Source organism: Nymphalis io, chromosome 28 (genome assembly GCF_905147045.1).
Source record: "Nymphalis io chromosome 28, ilAglIoxx1.1, whole genome shotgun sequence".
Classification (NCBI taxonomy): Eukaryota; Metazoa; Arthropoda; class Insecta; order Lepidoptera; family Nymphalidae; genus Nymphalis; species Nymphalis io.
The window spans coordinates 3,275,288-3,302,521 of record NC_065915.1 but is presented as its reverse complement, the minus strand read 5'-3'; the positions used below and the strand labels follow the sequence as shown (position 1 = coordinate 3,302,521).

The 27,234-nt window shown below is 33.9% G+C and overlaps 1 protein-coding gene across 1 annotated transcript; it reads right to left on the bottom strand.

Annotated features, from left to right (window-relative positions):
- Nucleotides 1-22,145: 22,145 nt before the first annotated feature.
- On the bottom strand, nt 22,146-23,035 carry LOC126779123 (uncharacterized). The gene has a single exon (XM_050502973.1). The coding sequence runs from the start codon at nt 22,983-22,985 to the stop codon at nt 22,179-22,181; it is 807 nt and encodes a 268-aa protein (XP_050358930.1). The 5' UTR covers nt 22,986-23,035; the 3' UTR covers nt 22,146-22,178.
- Between the last annotated feature and the right edge of the window lie 4,199 nt (nt 23,036-27,234).

Genomic DNA, 27,234 nt, shown 5'->3' with positions numbered 1-27,234 from the left:
GAAAATGGTTCTTATTTCTATGTTTATAAGGTTCGATGATTTTAATACTGATGGATCACTTACATGATAGCCATTTGCTTGTAAAACTTCATAAACATTACGGGTACCTTATTGGGGCTGTTAAAATGACGCTTTTAAAAATTATTTAAGGTGTTCCTTATTATAAAGTGTTTTAAGTGCTATTACGTTTATATATTTATAATATAAAGTTTTATATTTGTCGTTATTCGTTTATTACTTATAACGTTACAACTTAGAGGATTTCTGCTTAATTCCCTTGATATCAATTATATTTAAGTTCTTATTTTATGTTATGTTTATTATATGTTTGATTAATTAATTAATAACTTTATTGTGCCCGTGGCTTCGCCCGCGATGATACTTTTGTGACTATAAAAGTACATATTCATTCATACATACGCGCACGCGGATTGAGCAGCTCGGTTTTTCTTCTGGCTTGCTTTACAAATCCGTTACTTTAGGCTGACATTTTATTATTACTCAAAAAAAAATTGCATATGTTACGTCTGGATAACGTAGAAATCTGTTCATGAGTTTCAGAGTTATTTAAAACAAACGAACAAACATTTACTCTTTCTAATTTCTATTCTAATAGAAGTATCTGTTGATCTATTAATTTAGTTTTCCAATAACTGTTAGATCTTAATTATAGGTCTTAATTTCTTATTTGACTCGTTTCATGCGTGTAACCAAGAGGTGGAATGTGGAACCCTTCCATTTGCTGAAATTTAAGGTGAAGGAATCTTCAAAATAACAATAAATTAGAATCTTCTATGCGTGATTTATCTCAAACTGCTTCAGTACTTACTGTTAGGCAAGTGTTTATAATCACGGTCAAGTATAAACGTCAATAAAATAAATCTTTATTAATATTGTTAAAGGCATAATAATTGATAATGTTTTTCTTGATATTTGTTCTCTTATGTGCAATTTAGCAGTTCATTGTTTTATATATTTAATGGATAAGATGATAATTTCAAAGCCTATTTTAATTTATGTTTAATGCACATTTATGTCAAATCCCCAATGTCATTCGGTTTGCTTATAAACTAATGATCATAAACATTGTGACAAAATGCTATAACTGGGGTCAAAATTGTTACAACTATTATAAATTTAATTTGAAGTACTTTCCTATGTTATAAGTTATTTTAAATATATATATATATTTAAAAATTTTAAAAAAAGAATAGTATAATAAGCAATATAGTAGCAGCATTTTAGCGGCCAACCCGCTTTGTGACTCACACGTAAATATTTACGAAGAGAGAACGCTGCTCGCCAAATGTTCTGTGCCATAGAGCTTTGAAACTGTTAGAAGTGAAATATATTTAAAGAGCTTGACCTACTTCTAAGAAGCTGGATTTATGTATTGATCTCAACAATTCTATTTTTTCTTTAAATATTTAGTTAATCGAAATTTATATTATATATTTTTTTTATTTATATATTTTTTTATTTATAATAGGTAGGCAAACTGGCAAATAAGCCGTTTGATATATTAAACATCCCTTATATTGCCAATGCGCCACTAACCTTGGGAACTAAGATGGTCCCTTGTGCCTGTTACACTGGCTCAAACCGAAACACAACCATGCTAAATATTACTGTTTGGCGGTAGAATAAGTGGTGAGTGGTTGCTACTAACCCAGACAGCCAATTCCTAACCCAGACCCAAAGCCTATTCTGTTGTTATTTTGGCTCATTCATACATACATGCATACATACAAAATAAACGAGCCAGAATGACTACAGAATTAGAAGACAAGAGTTCTTTGACAAAGCAATGACAGTATTTAACCATATATATGAACAATATGAAACTATATAAGTCCATACAAGAGATATGCATGTATAAGAATCAAATAGTCCTTTAAAACGCACAAAAATACAAATAAAATCAAGCTTAGTATATAAAATTTAGCAAATGTTACATAATAGTTCAAGAAATAAATAAAAAAACCACATAAGTTAAGTTATATATAAGGTAAGGGCCCATCCCTTACAAGTTAGAAGAACAGCTAGTAAATATCTTTGTATCATTCATTTGAAATACGCAAAAAGATACAAAATCCATTAAATATATTAAACATCCTTCGTACATTTAGGAATCATTCATTACAGTCGGTCATTACATTCTCATTCAATATTGACCCTTTACTTTTTATTAAAATGCTTATGTGTTTATATGTTAAATCGTATAATATATATTTGGGAGTGACTTCGTTTGATCCATCATTAATATGAGAATAAGTGAAACAAACTCCAGTAGTTTTTCATGTAGATTCTACAGAGAAGAACCGGCGACCGGAACTTTAAAAAAAATACAAATTTGTATAACACTAAAACTAACTTTAAAAAAAATACTAATTATTCACATATTTAATAGGATTTACTAATAAAATTATTTCTAGTAACTAATTGAAGCCTGCTTAGTAGGAACTCAAGTGTTGAATAGGAACGATGATTGTTGGTCTACCTAGATATTATGAAGATCCTGGTATATTTGTAGACCAATTCGAATATTTTCGTAAAATGTCAAAACGTGATATGCGAATTTGATTATAATTATTATGATATTCACAAGATATACGTATCAAAAAAGCGTATCATCGGAAGGTTTGTATCCGATCCGAATATCCGGTAAGAATATCTCCCGATTAGACTATGAGAGTGATGTTAGACAGTGGTGTGTGTTTGCGCACACATATGTGCAATAAAATATCTCCTATGTATATGTATCATGCGTAATATTTTTATTTATATCACACTGCAATGTTATAAAAAGTATACAACTTTACGTTCTGTCCCGTTCCGTTTACGTTCCGTTCCGTTATGGCATGCCCCGTTCCTTTTCATATGATTATTTCTTAATAAATAAATACGCAATGATCTGTCTATACGTTCTTAAGCTCTTTCCATTCGCGTCATAAAACGCATTACTAGGTACGAATTAGCGCCTTAAACGGCTTCGAGTCCCGGGCTAGGTAAACAACTAAATGCATTACGGCCATCGGGAAGGCACCTTCGTTAATATCGTCTATCATTAAGGCCTTTAGATGACGGTTAGTAGGAATTAATTTGTATTTAGATTGGTGGGTTATTTCATTTAGTAATCGATGTTTAAAGTATTATAGACCTTATGTTCTAGATATAAGGTATAAAATCCGCTTTGTTACGGTCGCTTATGGTGATGTCGCTAATTTTTTAATACTGTTTATTGTAATGATTAGTCTATTGAGAATATGTTTTATGTGACGCGAGATTAATTTAAAGAAAAAAAACAGCAGTGTTATTGGAAGGAATTTACACTGGTGGTAGGGCTTTGTGCAAGCTCGTCTGGGTAGGTACCACCCACTCATCAGATATTCTACCGCAAAACAGCAATACTTGATATTGTTGTGTTCCGGTTTGATCTTAGTTCCCAAGGTTGGTGGCGCATTGGCTATAAGCGATGGTTGACACTTCTTACAATGCCAATGTCTAAGGGCGTTTGGTGAACACTTACCACCAGGTGGCCCATATGCTCGTCCACCTTCCTATTCTATAAAAAAAAAAAGGAATTACTAATATGTAATTCCAGGTAATAACGCTTAAGTTTTAGGAATGGGATTAAAATATACTTTAATATACATATTTTTACATTTTTACCTTAAATTCTAATTGCTATTTCTACATTTCATTTAGAACCTCATGGAGCTGAGTTACAAACAGGTAAGTAAACACACACACACACACACAAACAAGCACGCACACATGCACACATTAAATTATCATCTCAATACTTTAATTTTTAATTAAACTAATTTTATTATTTAACAATTTTACAATACTTAGTATAACGTTTCGTTGTGTTCGTTTTGTTTCGATTGAAGCGTGAGTGAGTCAGCTTAACTACAAGCACACTGAGGAGAGCTCCTCCGAGCCACGAGCGGAGCACAGCACGGGAGGCGCCGAGGATGCGTTATATCAACAAGATCCCGCAGCCGTCTGTACTGGCCGTCGTCGCGTTTGGACTCTACTACCACTTACCATCAGGTGGAGTAGAGTCATTTGCCCTCCCGGCGATATAAAAAAAAAAAAAAAAAAAAAAAAAAGCCTCTCCGATCCGTGCCGAGGACGCCGACGCAGTAGTTTTAGTGGGTAACAATCCCATATAACCCGGTCCTTAGAGCCGGAGCCGGGTTCCTTTCTGGAGGTGTCCAAGGCGTGAAAAAAACTACAGGCACAAGGGACATGACATCTTAGTTCCCAAATTTGATGGCGTATTGGCGATGTAACGGATGGTTAATATCTCTTACAATGCCAAAGTCTATGGACGTGACCACTTACCATTAAATGGCTCACTTGTCAGTCTGCCTACCCAACACTAAGTCAAAATCAACCGCTACCCCAAAACAAATTAATTCATAGATAGAAAGCCTTACAAAAGTATAAACTTTTATATTTAAAATGTCAGTGAGATATATGATGTCGTAGAATTATTAATTAGTAATATGTCACCACAATAATGATAATAAAACTCCAGTAGGTAATTAAATAAAACACACAACCCCGTTTGTATAACACAGTCGATTAAAAGTTACTGCTAGCTAACATAATAAAAATTAAAAAAAATAAAATGATTAATTAAAGTACTGAGTACAGTAACAGCCTGTTAATGTCCCACTGCTGGGCTAAGGCCTCCTCTCCATTTTGAGGAGAAGGTTTGGAGCTTATTCCACCAAGCTGCTCCAATACGGGTTGGTAGAATACACATGTAGCAGAATTTCAATGAAATTAGACACATGCACGTTTCCTCAGGATGATTTCCTTCACTGTCCAAGACGAGATGAATTATAATTATAAATTTAGTACATGAAAATTCAGTGATGCTTGCCCGGGTTTGAACCCACGATCATCGCTTAAGATTCACTCGTTCTTACCACTAGGCCATCTCGGCTTAATAATAGTAATTATGATTAATTAAGTATTTATTTAGTTATTTATTAATCAAAATTATTAGTATTGAATACATGTTTTTGTTGATGTAAATAAAAATTATAATATTCAAGTGAGTTTATTTTAGCAGCCTTAAAAGATTGATAGGTTATTTTGTCAAATATTTATCGGAGTTGTTCGAAGGTTGGAATTTATTTCTCTTACATACCTTGAGAAGCTTGTTAGGCTTCTTGGATTGCTACGTCATAAATGTGTAAGTTCTGGGCTGTAAATGACTCACAGCTAGGCCTCCTATTGATGCTAATTCCATCATGCTTCATTGCAAATTGGAGGTGGCAGGTTTTAGAGATATGAAGATTTCGACGCTAACTCAGATTAATAACAAACACAAACTAAGCATATGTAGGATTTAGATGTGCTGGCCCGTGTTCTAGGTATGAATCCAGCTGTGTTTAAAAAAAGGAACTTTTTTTTAATTATACTTATCCGTAATTTAATATATCTGAGCCATAGTACCTTCCCTACAGTAGCGTAAGTTATCTTGAAACGATCTCGATGAAATAAACACGAGTGATGTAATCGAACCTGTACAGTTATACAAATCTGTAAAAAAAATATTTTTCATATAAAACTGTTTCGCCTCAAGCCATTAAAGGTTTTGTTGGTTATTTTTTTTTTTTAATTCTGTCCATCTTAATGTCGGAATCGACATTTTATTTTTCAATTAAGAATTGACATTTCATCTCGAAGTTATGTACGTTTAAATTCAAACGTCCAATTTCCTTATTTTATATTCGTTTTTATGTCACAATTTTTGTGAAGTTTATTGCTCAGGTTAATTTAGACGTTGAGTGCTATCATTTAATTATAATTTATTATTATTATAATTAAGAGTAAAGTAACCGAAAATGTCGAAAAACCCGTATGAACTTATTTTTTGGGCAAAGCGCTGATTGCTGTTCGTTGGCATTCCATCTGAAACCGAGTTTAGAGTAAGATTACACCGATCAATACATAGTGTCTATTTATTACATGATAAGTAGCTGGGCAACCGATATTCGCTCGACTCTAATGAAATTAGGTTATAGATTTATTTATTTCATGAAAACTCCCAAAGTTAAAATATACTTTATTCAAGTAGGTTCACAATCTTAATTGTGAAATATATATATAAGATAAGCGTAATATCAGACCATCATTTGAACAAGCTTTTTTTAATGTTATAGGTAGACGGACGGGCAAATGGGACACCTGATGTTAAGTGGTCACCACCCTTAGAGAATGGCGATGTTAGAAACATTAATCATTCCTTGCATCGCCAATGCGCCACCAACATTAGGAACAAAGATGCTATGTCCCTTGTGCCTGTATTTACACTGGCTTACTCAAACCGAAATAAGAATACCAAGTATGGCTGTTAAGGGATATTCTACATAGCTGATGATTAGGTGGTACCTACCCAAACGGGACACCTAGTAGTGTTATGTAAGATAAGATTAAGACAGAAATATTTCCTAAAATTAATATCCAAGTTATCTTCATAAAACGAAATCTAAGTTCGAAGTAATTACGTCTACGTCATTATAAAATTAAATATTTATCATAAAACTTGGAAGTTGCTACGAATTTAGCGCTTAAACCTAAGTGTTTAATATTATAAAGGCTGTGCGTAGATGGTGCATGTTCTCGGTTATCATAAGGCAAGCCATTCAATTCCTTTCGCTTTCCGTTAACTGACACCCTTGCGGATATGGAAGCAAGAATCTACCAGCAGATTTGTTCTCCACCAGAAAAAGGGCACCTTCTCCAAGTTGAAGCATCGGGAACAAGGGCTCAAGCTAAGTGGCACGATCCTTTTCAATGAAAGAAGAGGCAAACGAGCATGAGGCTCACCTGATGGAAAGTAACTAGCACTGCCCATGGACACCTGCAACTACCAAGGGCTTGCAGGTACGCTGCCGTTCTTTAAGGAATGAGTACGCTCTTTTCTTGAAGGTTTCTATGTCATATTACTTTCGAAAAGTCTGCGCGCAAACACATCTTTGGAACTATCAGCCTTCGAAGCCTGATTGAGACGACTGAACTCTCCCTCCAAGCAATCGTGTCACCGATGCTCCACAAAGAATCGCCGTACATAACCGTATAGCCTTCTGTGCGACTGCTGTGAGCTATGCAATTGCCATCTTAAAAAGAAATAACAATTGACGACGTCATCATGTTCAGGCTTAATAGTTAGACAATACCGATCGCACAGCGATGTGATAATCGCAAATTCGACCCCTCAACGACAATTCGACTATTGTCGTTACCACTTATAACAAAAAACACAAGTATTATGCTTAATTTGAGCACATGGCAATATGTCTATAACCAAGCATGGATTTTTTCAAGTCAAGTGGTACACAAATATATATTTTATTCAAGCAAGCTCTTATTATCGAACAATTTTATAAGTATATCGTGTAAAATTAAAGAGCACTCCTCACCCTTTAGTAATGTAGACTAGAACTATTTTTTTATAGAATAGGAAGGCGGACGAGCATATGGGCCACTTGATGGTAAGTGGTTACCAACGCCCATAGACATTGGCATTGTAAGAAATTTTAACCATCGCTTACATCACCAATGCGCCACCAACCTTGGGAACTAAGATGTTATGTCCCTTGTGCACGTAATTACACTGGCTCACTCACCCTTCAAACCGGAATACAACAATACCGAGAACTGCTGTGTTGCGCAGAATATCTGATGAGTGGGTGGTACCTACTCAGACGAGTTGCACAAAGCTCTACCACCAGTGGTACTGGCTACATTATAAGCCGGTTTTCTAGAAATTTCCATAATAACCTTATAATAACGGTAACTTGAAATTCTTATTGTCCTTAGTATTCATTAATCTTTTATCCATTTAATATTTAATAGATACGTTTTTCGTTTTGGTCTATATAAATTATTTCTGTAAAAACTTTAGTGATTTTAATATTTTTTACTATACATTTTGTAGCTGTCTGCTGCTCTTATAAATAAAATAAATAATTTAACTTAAAAATAAGGATTACATTAAAATTAAAAAAAAAAAAAAACAAGAATAGAAGCCGATTGTAATAAGCGATTATTGAAATGTCGACCTGAATCGGAATAAGCTCTTCTCCATAACAGAGGCATTAGCCCACCAATGGGACATTCACAAGTTACCTTATAATATACGTGTTATATAAAAACATATGTTCAATAAAACCACCCATTCAATAGCTTAAACACCCATTCTATAAAAGTTTTTTTTAATAAAAAATATATATTAAAATTCAATTTTGTCGGAACAGATATAGTCAGCTTTATTGAACCATTTTGCAAGCATCTTCTCACGTATGAATAAACTATACACCATGAAAGGCTGTCTTGTGCGCTGCTTATAGCCTGTATAGAGTTTTATAGGTATCTGATGAGATAGCGCTAATATGACCGAGCCTTTACATCGGGCGTAGATACATTAGTCTATGGTAATTTTTGATCACGGTTCGGTTTAACGATAAGGTCGCAATATATACTAATATTATATATTAAAGTGAATTTGTTTGTTACGATTTAACGTCTTAACTAATGCTCCGATTTTGATGAAATTTTGCCTCCATGTTGCGTATACAGAAAAAAGGATATAGAGTATTTAGTACTCCCCTCACACGTGGCACGAAAACTAGTATTTAATAAATTAGATTTTTATAATAATATCTTATGAAATTAAAAAAATATTCCATTCAAATAGAATTTTAAAATTATTTTTAAATTAGAACTGAACTAGTCATACTATAATAAAAGTAACATCAAGTTTTTATGTATTTATTTAAGATTTTTTGCCCGAAATCCTTGCAAAAATCTGCTAATCTCGACCGCACGCGACTTAAGTACTATTTATCTACTACTATCTCGGCCTTAACTATATCAGCCTTTCTTATAAGCGTTGCTTAGCCGTTTGGTTAATCGCAGTTTTATCTCTTTATATCATTATTGATTTGACATTCGAAAGAAGAAGACACAGCATTGTTTAACTAAGCCGTTAAATAATAATTATTATTCTATATTGAATCTATATTGAATCTCCTTTCTTACTTGGTAATATATTAATTAGATGTCCTCGCATGCAAACACGAAATAATTTTTTGTTCGATGTTCCTAAATTTAAGTACGTACGCAACGGCTTCCTTTAGAGATCATCCATAAACATTAATAATAATAAATTTAATGATCTCGATTTATTTTTTATGCCATTGAAGGAAATAAAATGTAAAATAAATTGTCACCATAAATTAAATTTGAATAGTTATTATTTATTAATTTGGTCATACTCCATAAAATTTTAAGTTTTATTTGTTATTATGCTATGTATTTTTGATTTAATTATTTGTGAAGACTTGATTGGTACTTATATCATTTTTTTTTTAAAGTGATCAATATTTTTGTTTATGTCATAACTGTTTGTCTTCCTAAGAATAAATAAATAAATAGACATATTATAGTGCACAAGTGTGTACGCAAACACAGGTGCACTCTCTATTCCCTAACTCTCATAATCCGATGGGACGGCAATCCGACACGACCGGTAAGAGTTCAAGCGTATGACCAACGGCTTAACGTGCTTTCCGAGGCACGGGCGTGTACTCACTTTCAAATTCCAGACCCCGCGCTGCTACTAAGAATTTTCGACAGATCTCTCTGTCGAAAATTCGGGCCAATAACTTTTTATTGGCCCGACCTGGAATAATAAGTATTACAAGCCGAGATGGCCTAGTGGTAGGAACGCGTGAATCTTAACCGATGATCGTGGGTTCAAACCCGGGCAAGCACCACTGAATTTTCATGTGCTTAATTTGTGTTTATAATTCATCTCGTGCTTAACGGTGAAGGAAAACATCGTGAGGAAACCTGCATGTGTCTAATTTCATTGAAATTCTGCCACATGTGTATTCTACCAACCCGCATTGGAGCAGCGTGGTGGAATATGCTCCAAACCGTCTCCTCAAAAGGGAGAGGAGGCCTTAGCCCAGCAGTGGGACATTAACAGGCTGTTACTGTAATATAATAAACAAATACATAAAATTCACGTCTGTCACTTTAATAGTCTTCTAAAGCGAGTGAAACTGCGAAGTTCATCTACTTATATAACAATATTATGTAATAAAACTATCTATAAAACGCGCTACATCTTTTGGTATGAGTTTAATGTATATTGGCTTAGTAGATTTTTTCAGTTAAACATTACAAATAAAACTCCTCATTATTTAGTATCAAATATATATAATTTTTCTGTACGTGTGTTTGTCACATAACTCCTTAAAAACTGAACCGATTTGAATTAAATTTTATGTGTATATTTCAATGGGTTCCTGGATGGTTCGAATACACAATTATACCCTGTAAATAGTGCTGCTGTCGGATATGTCACTAAATGAATTAATGTCTTTTAGATTATAAATAATAAATGGATTATCAATAAATAATATACATAAAAAAAATATTTTCGGTACAATATTAAAACTAATTTCTCGAACCAATGAATCTGTGAATATAATTGTCTATATATAATACAATGGTTCGTTCGTCTGTCGGTCATCAATCAATCACACGAAATCGTTTTAAATTTAATTATATGTAACTTAATTATACTTTTGATGTAATACTTAAATTTAAACTAGTTAAAACCAGTTGGTATTACTTAATTAAGTTTATATCAGACGTAACCTAATTTTAATTAATTGAATTGGTGGTAGGGCTTCGTGCAAACTCGTCTGGGTATACACTGATCACATTGTCTACCGCCAAACATTAATACTTAGTATGTTACGTTTGAAGGGCGAGTGAACCAGTATAACTACTAACAGCCTGTGAATGTCCCACTGCTGGACTAAGGCCTCTTTTCCCTTTTTTGAGGAGAAAGAGTAGCTTATTCCACCACGCTGCTCCAATGCGGGTTGGTGGAATACACATGTGGCAGAATTTCAGTGAAATTAGACCGTAACTAAGCACATGAATATTCAGTTTTGCTTGCCCGGGCTTGAATCCACGATCATCGGTTAAGATTCACGCGTTCTTATCACTGTGCCATCTCGGCTTTTTTAAGTGTGTGTTTTACTACAGCCATGAAGTAACATAGCATCATAGTTCCCATGATTGCTGATGAATTGAAAATTTAAGGAATGGTTACTGTTTAGATTGCCAATGTATTTTGTAGTGTCCAATTAGTGCTTCGCTCACCAACCCGCAATCCTCGTTACTACGTACAGCACCTTGATACCACCCCGTCTACTACCTTCTACCCTTACCCTGCCTGTGAGTATACTTGTATTTGCACACACACTTGTGCACTATAATATCAGTAGCGTAGTTTGCCAAACCCTGTTAAGATTGGCCGCTATAATAACCTGTGGTAGGGCTTTGTGACCCACCCACTCATCAGATTCCACCGCAAAACAGCAGTATTGGTATTGTTATGTTCCGGTTTGAAGGGTGAGTGAACCAAGATTAACATTTCTTAAAATGTCTATGCGCGTTGGTGACCACTTACCATCAGGTCGCCCATATGCTCGTCCCCTATTCTATAAAAAGTCAGTCATCGCCTAGGCTACAATTGATTTAAAAGTATTAAAGAATCTAGTTGTATAATTTAATTTCATCGTGTTATTTCGTCTTTCGTGCTTCAACTGTAACAATAACTTGAATTCATGGTATATTTTTTTAGTACTAACGATTATTGATGAAATGAATTGTGATGATGATGAACGATTATCACCCTCCTAAATTGAAAACGAAAAAATACTTAAAAATATAATATGTATAATGGATACCCTAAGTCCATTCTTTTCACGCTTTTTTGGCAAAGATTCATTCGCAAAGGTTGCTTTTGTTATACAACCTCCTTGGACGCGCCCCTTGTGACTTCGAATAGTGAATTATGGAAATGGTACCACGTATGGTATAGTTTTTGAATGTATTTTATTATGTATTAATTTGTGAAATTCAAAGATAGTCGCATGTCTTTAAACCTAAATAAACTTTAACGCCAAAATAATTAGAATTAAACAACTGCTAGTGGCCACGGACTCTGCAGTGTTTGAGACGTCATGAAATGATAAAAATAAGCTAAAATATACGTGGTAAATCCATTCATAGTTGCTTAATTTAATTTTAGCAATCCCAAAACCTAAGAAATCATTACCTAAATATTTTTTTGTTTGCGGCCCGAGACAACATGGTTAACACGTGGCCCCTATGAAAAGATTGAGTATCGCTGGAATCGACCAACAAGACAGTCAATGGTGTATTGGAGTAATAGATATATAATTAAAAATTCAAATCAATTCCATCGCGCACATAGAAATTTGGCAACTCCTTTCTTTGTCGCACTTCCAAAAACTGGAATTCCTTACCAGTTCACGTGTTTCCCTCCTCTTACAACCCGGGTTCTTTCAAACGAGGCGTAAAGAGGCATCTTGCGGGCTGGCAACGCGGGGGGGGGGGGGGGAGTGCAGAACATTCTTTCAACTGTACTGGCCGTCATAGGTCGTTTGGACTCTACTACTACTTACCATCAGGAGGAGTAGAGTTATTTGCCTTCACGGCAAATATAAAAAAACATAATAAAGTTTCTCCTGTCTTATTTATTTTAAAATTTTCAAATTCAAATGTATTTAATACGCAACTAGATAACTTAAACCTCGATACCATATCCATACCAACTTTCTATTCTAAGCAAAAAGAAAACAACTACTGAATACATTACTGTTCCGATACTGATTAGTTTTTTAAACTTGCAAACGATACTGTCAATGTATGATGAGAAATTACGATATATTCGAAATTTTGTTTTGCGATTTCAAGTGGAGATTGTTGTGTTGAATGAATCGAGTTGTTTTTTTTTTTTGTTGCAAAATGCTTCGATGGAATGATTGATCGTGAAAAAATTATTTCGATGTTAATTTTCTGGATTACTAACTCAATCTTTATTTATTTATGTTTTATTAATACATATCCAAACCTATATCTCTCTGTATAACTTAAGCTGTCAGTGCATTGTGAATTATTAGTCCAGCTTTATTTTTGTATAATAATGCATTGCTTTTACTGACTGTAATTGGTTATATCTAATAAATAATTGAATTAATGAATGAATGAACGAATAAACAAATAAGATGTATAAAATTCTGGACTCTTACAAGGGGATTACGAGATCAAGACTATTAGTAAATCAAAGCACAGATTATACCAAGACGGAGTAGTGAAGGAACATGGTGGAATTATGGAAGATCATACAATTCTACATGCAGCATTCACTGGCTCGTAGTAAGCCTCTCCCGTACCTCGGAAAGCACGTAAAGCTTGGTTGGCCCTGACTCTGACGGTCGTATCGGATTACGAGAGTTAGAGTATAGAGCGTGCACCTGTCTTTTCGCAATATAATACCTCCTTAAGAGATGTCTAGTTTAAGTTGAGATTGGTTGTCATAAAGACAATCGGTTAGTAGGATAACAGACTCTCCTCATTGTCGCTGTTGTTTTTCTATTTCCCAATAATCTTTAAAAACTAGAGCAGTTTTTTCTTCATATTAAACAACTTTGATCGGGTTGATTGTAAATAATTCATTTGGACTTACTTCAATCGAATAATACTTCAATATGCTTATACTTCAATCGAATTAAATAACCTCAGAATTAAAACCATCATTTTAAGAAATGCAAGATGAAATTAACAAACAAACATACATACAAATATTCAAACACACAGATTATATTACGCATAATCGTATTCTGAAATCCGATAAACTTCAAATTTTCAGTGTTCGATTTTTAAATTATTTTTACAATAACTTCCAAAATGATTTGATAAATGTCCACACTAAAGGAAATTATTTAATTTTTTTTTCTTTTCGTAGCAATTTTACAACTTCTTCAAAGGAATAACACACATAAAAACAAACATTACCGCAGTGCGCAAAAACCTTCCATTCAAAAAGAGAAGCAATGCGATAATATTTTATTGCCTTTTGTTTTCGAATGTACCTCATTTCAAGCAGAATAGTATATTATTTTTGATTAGAAAACGACGCGTAAAGTTGCACGCGAAAGTACTTATCTGTCATATGTTTTATTATATACTTCTGACAACGAATGTACATATACATTAATATTTCATTTTGTGCGTGAATGTACTTAAAAAAAATACAGATAGTATACTACTATTAATTATTAATAAAAAAAATTGAATTGAAATTGGATATTGAAGGAATGTCGACTGCGCTGGTACGGCCATATCCTGAGACGTAATGATGATCATCCTATCAGTAACAGTAACAGCCTGTTAATGTCCCACTGCTGGGCTAAGGCCTCCTCTCTCTTTTTTGAGGAGAAGGTTTGGAGCTTATTCCACCACGCTGCTCCAATGCGGGTAGGTAGAATACACATGTGGCAGAATTTCAATGAAATCAGACACATGCAGGTTTCCTCACGATGTTTTCCTTCACCGTCAAGCACGAGATGAATTATAAACACAAATTAAGCACATAAAAATTCAGTGGTGCTTGCCTGGGTTTGAACCCACGATCATCGGTTAAGATTCACGCGTTCTAACCACTAGGCCATCTCGGCTTTTTCCTATCAATAAAGCCTTAAATATCCCGGACCGACCGCGGGGAAGAGGGCGACCGCCCGCAACCTGGTGGTCAAACATACAAAAAGAGGCCCAGAAAGAGAATCTGAGTACACAGACAACCCAGAACAGAGCTCTCTGGCGCAGATGTACAAGGAGACCCGACCCCAGCTGAACTGGGAAGAGGGTTTGAACAAAGAAGAAAGAAGAAGAAGAAGTGTACTACTATTAATATATTTTCATTTCAATTAATTTCAATGGATTTTTTATCATAATTTAATTTAATAATTATAATAATAATATCCTGGGACATTATTCACACACGGCTATCTGATCCCAAATTAAGCAGAGCTTGTACTATGGAAACCAGAAACTGATATACTACATATACTATTTTTCTTTTGTAAATACATACTTATATAGATAATTACACCGAGACTCAGGACAAACAGACATGTCCATGCACACAAATGTCTCTCCTGGGTGGGAATCGAACCCACCACCTTCGGCGTGAAAGGCAAGTATCTACCAACCACGCCAACCGGCTCGTCAAATTTTAGCATAATTTATTAATTTTATTGATTATTTATATAAAAAGCAACTAGATTGTAATCCTATTATTTTAATGAGAATGTCGAGTACACGTGTTTAGGAATGTAATCTAGCTTAAAATTGAAATTTGTAATTTTAATGTATCCTGTTTTTATTGTTTGTTTTACCTTTAATGTCCTCCAGAACGATTGCGGCCACGGCGGCCAATTTCAAAAAAGATTAGCCAACTACGCAGAAAATATAGTGCACAAGTGTGTGCGCAAACACAGGCGCACTCTCTATTCCCTAACTCTCATAATCCGATGGGACGGAAATTCGACATGACCGGAAAAAGATCAGGCGCCCAACCACTGGACCAACAGGGCCAACGTCTTTACGTTCTTTCCGAGGCACGGGAGTGAACACACTTCCAACTTCCAGACTCCGGGCTGCTACTGAGAATTATCTGACAGAAAAACTCAATAAATTTTTACTGGCCCGATATTGGGAATTGAACCCAGGACCTCCGCGTCTGCGGCCTTACATCAAGCTAGACCAACGAGGCAGTCAACACCTAACAGTTTTACCTATATAATAAATAAATAAATTATAAATGTTGTAATTTAAATGTTTGCGTCACGCAAAAATGACTGGACGGATTTGGATAAGGTTTTAATTATATATAGCTTATAATACTTAACACGTTCACTACTGTACTGGTGGTAGGGCTTTGTGCAAGCTCGTCTGGGTAGGTACCACCCACTCATCAGATATTCTACCGCAAAACAGCAGTACTTGGTATTGTTGTGTTCCGGTTTGAAGGGTGAGTGAGCCAGTGTAATTACAGGCACAAGGGACATAAAATCTTAGTTCCCAAGGTTGGTGGCGCATTGGATATGTAAGCGATGGTTGACATTTCTTACAATGCCAATGTCTAAGAGCGTTGGTGACCACTTACCATCAGGTGGCCCATATGCTCGTCCGCCTTCCTATTCTAAAAAAAACTGTACTGGTGGTAGGGCTTTGTGCACGCTCGTCTGGGTAGGTACATCAGATATTCTACCGCAAAACAGCAATAGTTGTTATTGTTGTGTTCCAGTTTGAAGGGTGAATGAGCCAGTGTAATTACAGGCATAAGGACGTACAGGCACTTAACCAATTTTGATGAAATTCTGTATGAAGCACGCTTGAACCCCAAGGAAAGTTATAGTCTACTTTTTCATACCTAATTCGTCACCCCAAAGATTGGGAGAAGCCGCGCAAACATTAGTTTTATAATTATTTTTTTTGAGAATCTTATAAATTACTACGCCGAGATGGCCTAGTGGTAAGAACGCATGAAAGACGGTGAAGGAAATCATCGTGAGGAAACCTGCATATGTCTAATTTCATTAAAATTCTGCCACATGTGTATTCCACCAACCCGCATTGGTGGAATAAGCTCTAAACCTTCTCCTCAAAATGGAGGGGAGACCTTAACCCAGCAGGTGGACATTAACAGGCTGTTACTGAATAAATTACTAGTTTCAAGCCGCGACTTGCCAGCGTGTGAGAATGGTGTATAATGTACTCTATATCTGTAACTTGTAAATGTGTATGCAAAATTTCATGAGCGGCTAAATAGTTAAGACGTGGAAGCATAACAAACAAACAAATAAAAAAATAACATTTCGCATTAAAAATATTAGTTAGAATATACATATTGTAGGCGTTTCTCCGCTCGTTAAGGAGATTGGGGTCTGTGTTTTTTAATCTGTTGTTAATTATGATTAAAGCTTAGTTTTAATGATTTGGTTATATTTACATCTGCCTCTTAATAAGTTCGAGCTGGAGGTCCAATGGCCCAGTGGTCGGAGTAATCTTAATTTGATACCGGTTTCAATATGATAAGCATCACTGTGTTTTTATGTATTATTTTTTTATATCTCGTGTTCGGTAAATGAAAACATCGTGAGAAAACCTCCATGTATTGAATGAAATTAACACGTCTGTACCCACCAACACGCATTAGAGCAGCATGGTGGAATTACAAAAAAATACCTTATAATAGGGTATAAGGTAAGGACTATTGGGACATTTATAGGTTATATAGAAAAATAATGTATATATCTACCTCACACCTGCCCTGAAACGCATAATTATCTGATTATCAAGGTTCGATTCTGGCTCCCTGGTCTTGTTTGTCGCAATCTAAGTCATGCACTTAAATTAACAGAAATATAATATAATTATTAAAATGTCACATCACAATGCATGCATCTACAAATTCAACCATAATTAAGTTAATATTTTAGAGCTTAGGATGCTTATTGTAATAACAATATAACGCATAAGGCCTTTCGTAAGCGAGTCTAGATATCACTATCATATTTTCAGTTGATAAACAGTAATAATTAGTTTTTGTATTCCGATTTTAAGGGTGAGTGAACATAACAGGCACAAGGGACATAACATCGTATTTCTCCTTTGTGGACATTGCATTAACGATGGAAGGAATCGTTAAAATTTCTTACAATGCCAATGTCTATAGGCGGCTACCACATAACATCATTTGGGCCACTCAAGCTACCTGTCTATAAAAATAAGCATAAATTTAACACTATTTGTTTCGTCATCATAACATATGTTAAAAGTAGCTATTAAATATAATTGTACGTAATAAGCCTTTGAAAAAATGCATCAAAAACTAACCAATCATTGGAACTCGCAAATTAAAGAATAAAAACCAATTGACGCCCGCATAAAGAAGTAAAAATATCACCCAATCAGTTCTGACAGACTCGCATAATAACATCGAACGATCTCAACCGCTTTAAAAACCTTTTTTTTTCTTTTTCAAACAATTAATCAAACGCGGCACGAAAAAAAAAAACTCTAAAACTCAAAACTTTTGCATCCATGCATTGACGGACCTCCTTTCAGCAACTGTCAAAGTGACAGTTGATTTATGATTTTCCATTGTGGCAACACTCGTTCGTTATGGCGCGAAACCCATTTATATCGCTAATGACATTTAGAGATATCTAAAACGGTGGATAATGAACGTTGAACAAAAATATATAACATAATAAACTACATTATTCTTGTTGTATGTTTATAAAGTTAATTTTTATATAATTTTATATTTTTATTAAAATCAAACGATGTAAATAATTGGAAAAGAACATTTAGGATATAAGAAAGTATTATTAGATCGAACTGTCGTAATTTATTTACCAAGAATTATAGTTATCATGCCTAACTATTCATTTTGCTCGTGTGTAAGTGCATAGTGCATAGTGCATACAATTCATTAAATGCATGTACCATACATATTATTTATAACTATAATATAATAAAAATATAACTACAAGCTACAAAACTCCGTATGAATCTTGGACTTTTAATTTTTTCCTTTGCGACAAAACCCATTAAGAAATCATAGTTCTAAATTTAAATTTCTTCACCGATACCACGTGTTGTATTGTGTTTTTTATACGTCTTCGACCTTTGGCTTGCCAGTAATTACTTAGTATTGACTAATTGCGTGAGCAATGTGAATAATTTTTTATAATATTAACAGATAGCTAGCTAGCTGATATATGAAGCGTATTTTTTTTGTTGTTAATATGATATTGCCTCGTATATAGACAATTAACAGACTATAGTTAAAACTTCAGATTAAAGAGATACGTTTAGAAATTTCACGTTATTAAAACGAATGAATTTGTTATTTTAATTTTTTCATAAATAAGTTTTACAGTTATGGCTATGATGTAAGATATTCAGCGTAATTAAAAGTCGTAATTAAAGTAATTATATCTACACTAATATTATAAATGCGAGAGTTTGTCTGTCTGTTACGCTGTCACGGCTAAACCTCTTAACCGAATTTAATGAAAATTTGTATGTAGGAAGCTTAAGCCACAAGAAAGGATTTAGGGTACTTTTAATACCTAACATCTACCATACCGCGAAGCCGCGAGTGAAAACTAGTACATAATATTTCTCTAAAATCTATATCTTACATGACCTATGTATTCGTTTTTTTTTTTTTCGTTGAGTTAATTGTTTTAATCTCTAGCAACCCTTACATTATATATACTTATAACGTTCATTATCACGCGTTAATTGTAACAATGATTGCGGGTTCAAATCCAAAATAGGAACATTTTTTTAATATGTAATATTTTCTCAGATTAATAACAATAAGACAAAACGATATCATCCCTAACAAAAGAATGGTCGTAGCTGTCTAGTCGAGCATTCACCAATAATAATTAATTATATATCAAATAATTATAAATAATAAATTTTACTTTAAACGTATCTTAAGCAAATGGGCCTCGCAAATAATCTTCAAAACTGTATCGCAGTAAAATGCGACATCGTTCAAAACGCAATAAAAATCTTATCGAACTAAATGCATCCAATTTTATAATGTACGAAAATACATTACAATAGAATCAAAATAACACTGTGAAAGAACTCTTAACTCAATATATTAAATTCCAAAATGGCACCGCAAAAATGTTGCCAGATTAAAAAAAAAATGTAATGCATATTCGCCTTTTGTTATCTGTATCAATGTGTCTCTTAAACGCTGTTTCTTTTAACAGCTTTGTGGTTTTTTTTTCAACCATTATTTTAAGTCTTTTAGGCCTTATAGCTTAGTGCCTGAGTGATATATAGTCGGTTATTTTTTTAAAGTTGTAGTATGATCATTGCAGATTTAATGTTTAAAGCTTTTATAATTTATACAGAAAAAATAAAGACTTCATATTGCAATAATTAAAATACGTGAAATATATAATAGGATTGAATAGTAAAATGGCCGTTTTTTTTTTTTTTTAAATAAAACCGGATTTGTGAAAGCCTGCCCTGGTAGGTACCATCCACACATCATATATTCTACTGTTAAGCTGCGATACTTATTGTTGTGCTCCATTTTGAAGGTAAGTGAGCCAGTGTAACAGACACGATTATTGAGGCGGACTGGGAAACGGGCCACCTGCTCTTAAGTGGTTACAACTGACCACTGGCACAATAACAAATACTAACCATCCCTTACATCGTCAAAGCGCCACCAACCTTGGGAACTAAGATATTATGTCCCTTGTGCCTGGAGTTATACTCACTTGTTCAAATTGGAACACATCAATACTAAACATTGCTGCTTGGTAGTAGAATATATATACCAAGTAAAACGTCACACACGGTCACACGGACCAAATCTTCCATACTTCCTTGAAAGAGTAATTTATTTAACAGCAAATGGTTAACATTAACCTACAACTTCGAAGCTTGTCTAAACCTAACAATTTCTTGAAATTAAAACTTAACAAAGAACCATACTATAATAAATTTAAAAATAACTACCAAGTGTGAACAACTTTTAGCCAATGTAACCGAAAATTAACCAAACGAAACAGCACCCTTATATGAACAGAATAGAGTTGAAATTCGTTTAAATATAATTATAACAAGCGCAAACGTAGATTGTAAATTAAAAGCCTCACGCTGCCACAGTATAAAACTGGACAGCAATAAACGTTGAATTTGAAAAAATATACATAACCAATCAAAAGAAAACCAACCGTGACGAAATGCACATAAGGTTGGAATTCGTTAAGCCGTATGATTTACGCGGTATAACTTCGTAATGACGTCACAGCGCTATCATACGTCTTAATCTGGTGATAACAGGGTATTTTTATGAGTCCAGTACAACGTAAATGGACTTGAGTTATCTATGAGTGGTTTTGGTTGTTTTTATGGGGATAGTGTTATGGGCATTAGGCAGATAGATAAAGAAATGACGAAATTCGTCTAAGATTACGAAACTATCTTGCGAAATATTTTTTATCCAAATCCTTTGGTCTATTATCCTCCTCTTTTATTCAAGCTTCCCATACTTAAAAAATACTCGGGGAAAAATATTTGGTTCGGCTCAAACCATTCAGGGTCGATTTGTCTGGGTAACTGGGTATAAATAAACCCTATTTACACCTTATACTTGGAGCTAACTTTGTTTTTTATTAATTGGCTTCTCTAATTCTGTAATATGCTTATCTGTATTATATAAATAATGGCGTGATATGTTTCAACCTCTTAAATCACACTATCAAACTTTTTATCTAAAACTCTATGAGACAGTATTATTTTTTTTGCTTTAATAGAATACAAATGTGTTAATGCTATTACAGGTCAGATAGAAGTCGAAGTCAACACATTTCGTTCCCATTCATGTTGCGACACGAAAGAAACAACACAGACATACGTACACACATATGTGCCTGTTGTACAAAACACAGGTACGGTCTTACGTTGAATATTGCTCTTTTTAATTTCTACTTATATCCACACAACAGTTTTATACTAGAATAGTATCGTCATGATAAAGAACTTAATAACTTCTTTGATTGAGCTTATTCCACCACGTTGCTCCATTGCGGCTTGGTGGATACACATATAAATGAAATTCATACGAATCATGCAAGTTATAAATGTCACCGACGAGCAAGCAATAAACTGAAAAACGCACAAAAACTTCATCCCATTCTTATTTTATTTAACTTTTATTATATATATTTATTACTGGCATTCGCAGCTTCACTCGCTTGTTATGGGGAGAGGAGCGGGTATTAGATAAAAAAAATAATCTATTTCCATCCGTTTAAGCTTGCTTCATACAAAATTTTATCAAAATCGGTTCAGTGGTTTAGCCGTAAAAGCGTAACAAGCAGACGACTACTTTCGCATTTATAATATAAGTGTAGATGTACTACATATATTATTTAAGTTTGCTTATATTAGTACATATAATATATAGAGTTGCCTGAAAGATCATTTGGCATTAGAATTATATATCTTTGCATAATTTGCGCAAATAATATAAAAAAAATTATATTATCACATACATCAATTTATGTAACGCAAATACATTATTCGCTTAAAACACATATTATAATAAATTAAAAAACAAAAATCAACCATAGTTGCAATACACAAATTTATTTCATACTCTTGAACGGATGTTATATAAAAGAACGTATTAAATACCATAATAATTATTTTGAAGGGCATGGGATTGATTTCCTGGTCGGAGGTGGTGGTGGCAGCTCATCTTTACAAGCCAATTTTTCTCTCATAACAAATTCTTTCCCGCACCATTTGTTATACACAGCAATGAAAACTTTACCAAACGAATAAGCTGCATTCCTGAAAATCTCATCAGTTTCCCGTGGAAAGCATAACGCACCAGCTGTTATGAAACCGAGGCTTGTACAGAATATACGTCTTGGTATACCACCCCCTCCGCCCAGAACATATCCAGTGGTACCACCAATTGCAACAGTAGCTTGTCTGATCGGTATATTGTTTGGGTCTCTCATTCTTTGCTTAAAATCTTTCTTTACATTGCGAATTGCATTACAAGCGTTTATATATTTCTCTTCTGCAGCACATTTCGTTAAACAAATGTTCTGTGCGATGACCTGTCTATAACATTTGACATAAGGGAGTAGCGATCGATGAAGCAATTTGACGTTTGCTTCTGAGCATTTACTCTTGGCTTCTACGTGGTCCTTGTATTCGAAATGTGGACTCTTGTATAGTGGTAGGTCAGTATATTTCATAGACGATGGCTTCTGTGGTGTTTCTGGTATTTTCGCGGCTTCAACCACTGGTATCAGGTTGAAGTTCATCCCAATCAGAGCTGTTTTTAGTGCCTCTATCCATAATCTCCCAATAATATAAAGATCTCCAGATAGAATATGTCTAAGAGAATTATTTGTTTCGTTTTTAGTATTAAAATCACTTTTGAATTTTTGCTCTAGATTTCTCTCTCCTTGATTTCCGGTGAGGCAAGGTTTCATCGCACGTCAATTTTTTGTTAAATATAATTCACGATTAATTTTGCTTTTTAATTTTGATTTAATAATAATGATGTAAGTGACATTTGTCATTTTTGACAGATAAATAATAAGCTGTAACAACAAGTACCTTTTTTGTAGTTTCATTCGAAATCCTGTTTTAAAAAAATGATTCCTTCGCCCATATCATTCAATCTAAAGTTCGTTCACTCTGAATGTCAATTGACAGCTGATATCATTCCGAATCGAATCGAAATCGTTCCGGAATCGATTACGCGAAGCAATTCACGGATTGAACGAAAAAAGTCGTAACTGCAGTTTCATATACCACGTATCCCATTTCTAGTTAGCAAAATTATTCTTATATCTCGCTAAATGTATAGAAGCTCTTATTTGTATGGGCTTAGAGTCTAAAATTACCATGTTGAATTGATTTTGCGTTGTAAAATCTTTTGGATCGTTATAAATGGAAGATAATCGTTTGGTACGGCTCAGATGAAGATTTCTGTGTCTAGCTTAAACTAGATTTTGTAAATATACATTTTTTTTAAGTTGATTTATTATAATACAAATTAACATAACAATTCTTCTCGAGGCTTCATTGTATTGGAATAAATATATAAACTTCTCATTTAAATAAGAATGATTAACATTTACAAATCATGGTATGGATATACAAGCTGATATATATTTAATTGTGATGGGTCACCAGTTTAGTTGTGATGGCAGTTCAAATGCAACTAACTCTTAACAATGAGTTCTAACACCTATAACCGGACGAAATAAAAGTCACTAATTATTTCAGACGTACACATATAATTCACGACACAATACAGTCAGGAGAACACTAATTTAGTACGTATAAATTCAATCACGATAATCAGAACCGAAAGAATATTCAGAATCGCGTTAACCATAATTTTAACATATACCAGAAAACAATTATATTAAGGGCGATGGAAGTATATCACTTGTGGAGGGTAATACAGTAACAACCTGTGAATGTCCCACTGCTGGGCTAAAGACCTCATCTCCCTTTTTTGAGGAGAAGGTTTGGAGCTTATTCCATCACGCTGCTCCAATGTGGAGGGTAATGCAAGTAAAAAATCACTGCCCGCTGCGACGATAGTGGACGGCGCGTAGGCACAAGCCATCGGTACATTTTAACAACGCCGTCTACTCGGGTTTGCGTCGTAATTAATATTAATTGTTTTTAAATTTATACATATATTTTTTATTTATTTTTTTATTGTGTGTGTGTGTGTTCTCCACATATACATAAAATAAACAAGACTTATTTAAACTGAAAGGAAAAGGTATAAATAGTTGACGGTTATGATGTCAAGATGACGCTCCCCATACTTTTTTTTCTATAGCTAAACTGCAAGTGTGCAATGAGGTTATAATAGTGGGGCGAGTCTTCGTGGAGTAAACTAATGATACAATAAAAAAATGGAAAGTATATAACTGTGTATTTGATATATCTCGATTAAATTCGATAGTTAGAAAAATTAAGTGGTAGGGCTTTATGCAAACCCGCCTGGGTCCACCTAATCATCGCATCTTATACCGCCAAACAGCAATAGTTAGTATTATTATGTTCCGGTTTGAAAGGTTATATGAGTAACAGGAACAAGAGGCATAACTTAGTTCCCAAGGTGGGTGGCGCATTGTGAACATTAGGATGGTTATTATTTCGTGCATTGCAAATGGAGTGACCATTTGCCTACCTTTAGAAATTAAAAAATTTTTTGCATGGGTCCTGCCTGGGCCTGTACAAGTTTACCACAAACACGACGTATAAATTTCGAAATATAAGATACAAAATAAACTTTTTTTCTCTTTTTTTTTTATAGAATAGAAAGGCGGATGAGCATATGGGCCACCTGATTGTAAGTGGTTACCAACGCCCATAGACATTGGCATTGTAAGGAATGTTAACCATCGCTTACATCACCAATGTGCCACCCACCTTGGGAACTTAGATGTTATGTCCCTTGTGCCTGTAATTACACTGACTTACTCACCGTTCAAACGGGAACACAACAATACCAAGTACTGCTGTTTTGCGGTAGAATACCTGATGAGTGGGTGGTACCAACCAAGACGAGCTTGCACAAAGCTCTACCAAAAGTAGGAACTTATAAGTCATAGATAATACTATCTAAAAAAACCAAATACATCAATTTATAAATTGAAGCACATGTTCTATAAATTCGTATATTGCTTGAAATGTACACAGGAAACACGCTAGCTTACATGTATGTTTGTTTTAACTCGGTTCATGAGATAGACAAGAATAGGTCTTTGTTTTTAAACAATATTATCGATTTAGCCTGAAGCTTACATTGTGGAGTACGTATTTTATAATTCTTATCCTATTTTACCATAGAGTGTTTATCTTTATTGGATGAGTAATATGGGTCTTAGCCAAGTACGGGCTCACATTCGAAAAACTAAGCTTAAATTTTTAAATGATTTTGTATTTATCTATCGAATGTCAAATCAATAATGACAGTAACAGCCTGTGAATGTCCCACTGCTGGGCTAAGGCCTCCTCTACCTTTTTGAGGAGAAGGTATGTAGCTTATTCCACCACGCAGCTCCAATGCGGTTTGGTGGAATACACACGTGGCAGAATTTCAGTGAAATTCGACACATGCAGGTTTCCTCACAATGTTTTCCTTCACCGTATAGCACGAGATGAATTATAATCACAAATTAAGCACATGAAAAGTGCTTAATTTGTGATTATAATGTGGTGGTGCTTACTCGGGTTTGAACCCACGATCATCGGTTAAGATTCACGCGTTCTTACCACTGGGCCATCTCGTTCAATAATGACACAAAGAGAGAAATCAGTGTTTAACTTAAGTCACTAAGCAACGTTTATAAGTAAGAATAACACAAATCAAGAATATTAAAGCTCATACTACAACGCTCTACATTTCTTAGATTTGAAGCCGCTATCTTACCTAGTTTGAACACTTCAAAAGCGTTTAAATTTAGGAATCTATATTCTATATTAAAATTATATCGTCTGTCTGTTACGCTTTCAAGACTAAACCACTGAACCGATTTTGATAAAATTTAGGATGAAGCAAGCTTGAACCTCAAGGACGAACATATGCTACTTTTTATACCTATCATCCCAAACGCGCGCTCGAATATTAGTATATAATAAAACCAAAAGTTTTCGTACCGAAATGAAAATTAAAACAAATACAAAAATTCCTCAGTAAAATCACCGCAACGAAAAAACGCATTCAGTTTTCTCAAACAAAATCGTAAGTAACTCTGTTGTGTTGCTTCGAATATTATATACAGACCATTGTTTTTCTGAACGCTCTTTGTAATCTTATTTCAACGACGACATCAGGTAACTAGATGTGACGTAAAATGACGTAAGTGTAAGGACGTGTGTACACAGTAACATTTCACTATGCGAGTGACGGGTACTTTCTACATGTTGATATTTACAATATATAGACCGAATAGCAAAAGAAATGATCACATGTATTAACTATGACAACACAGATTAATAAATAACTTATTTACATAATTGTATATATAAATAATTCATACTATAATACGTATAGGACTCATTTAGGTAAAAACTCACCAATACCCAGAATGGCGACGTTATATAATAACACTTCTAAAGAAATAAATGATTTAGACATATACCACGACAAGTTGGTACAATTTAGGCAAAAAATTTTGGCCTTTTTAAAATAACACATTAATAATGCATGCACTATTGAAATTATAATTTAAATTAAACTTGGATCTGTTTGTCATGAATTAATTAATGATATTTTTTATAGACATTTATGAATATTCATATATGTACATATAATATATATTTTCTTCTTGATTAATTTTAGTATTACACATAATGCATTTTTTTTTTAAAAATAACTATAATAAAATAAAATATTTTTTTAAATTTAATTTTGTGATATTTTAAAACTTTGTGTTATATTGAAATGTTAAATTGTATTTTCTGTAATAATGTTATTAGTTATGTCAATGCTATTGATTATTATGTAATGTTTTATTGAATTTATTATTATTGTTTTTTAATTTAAATCTTGATATACTACAATTATTATATTTTGCATGATGTGATAGCCTATAATTAATAGGACATTTAAGTTATTGTTAATAGTTTGATAATGAAATGAATGTAATAATGTTTTCTTTTGTTGGTTATCCAAATAATAATAAATAATAAATAAATAATGCGTCT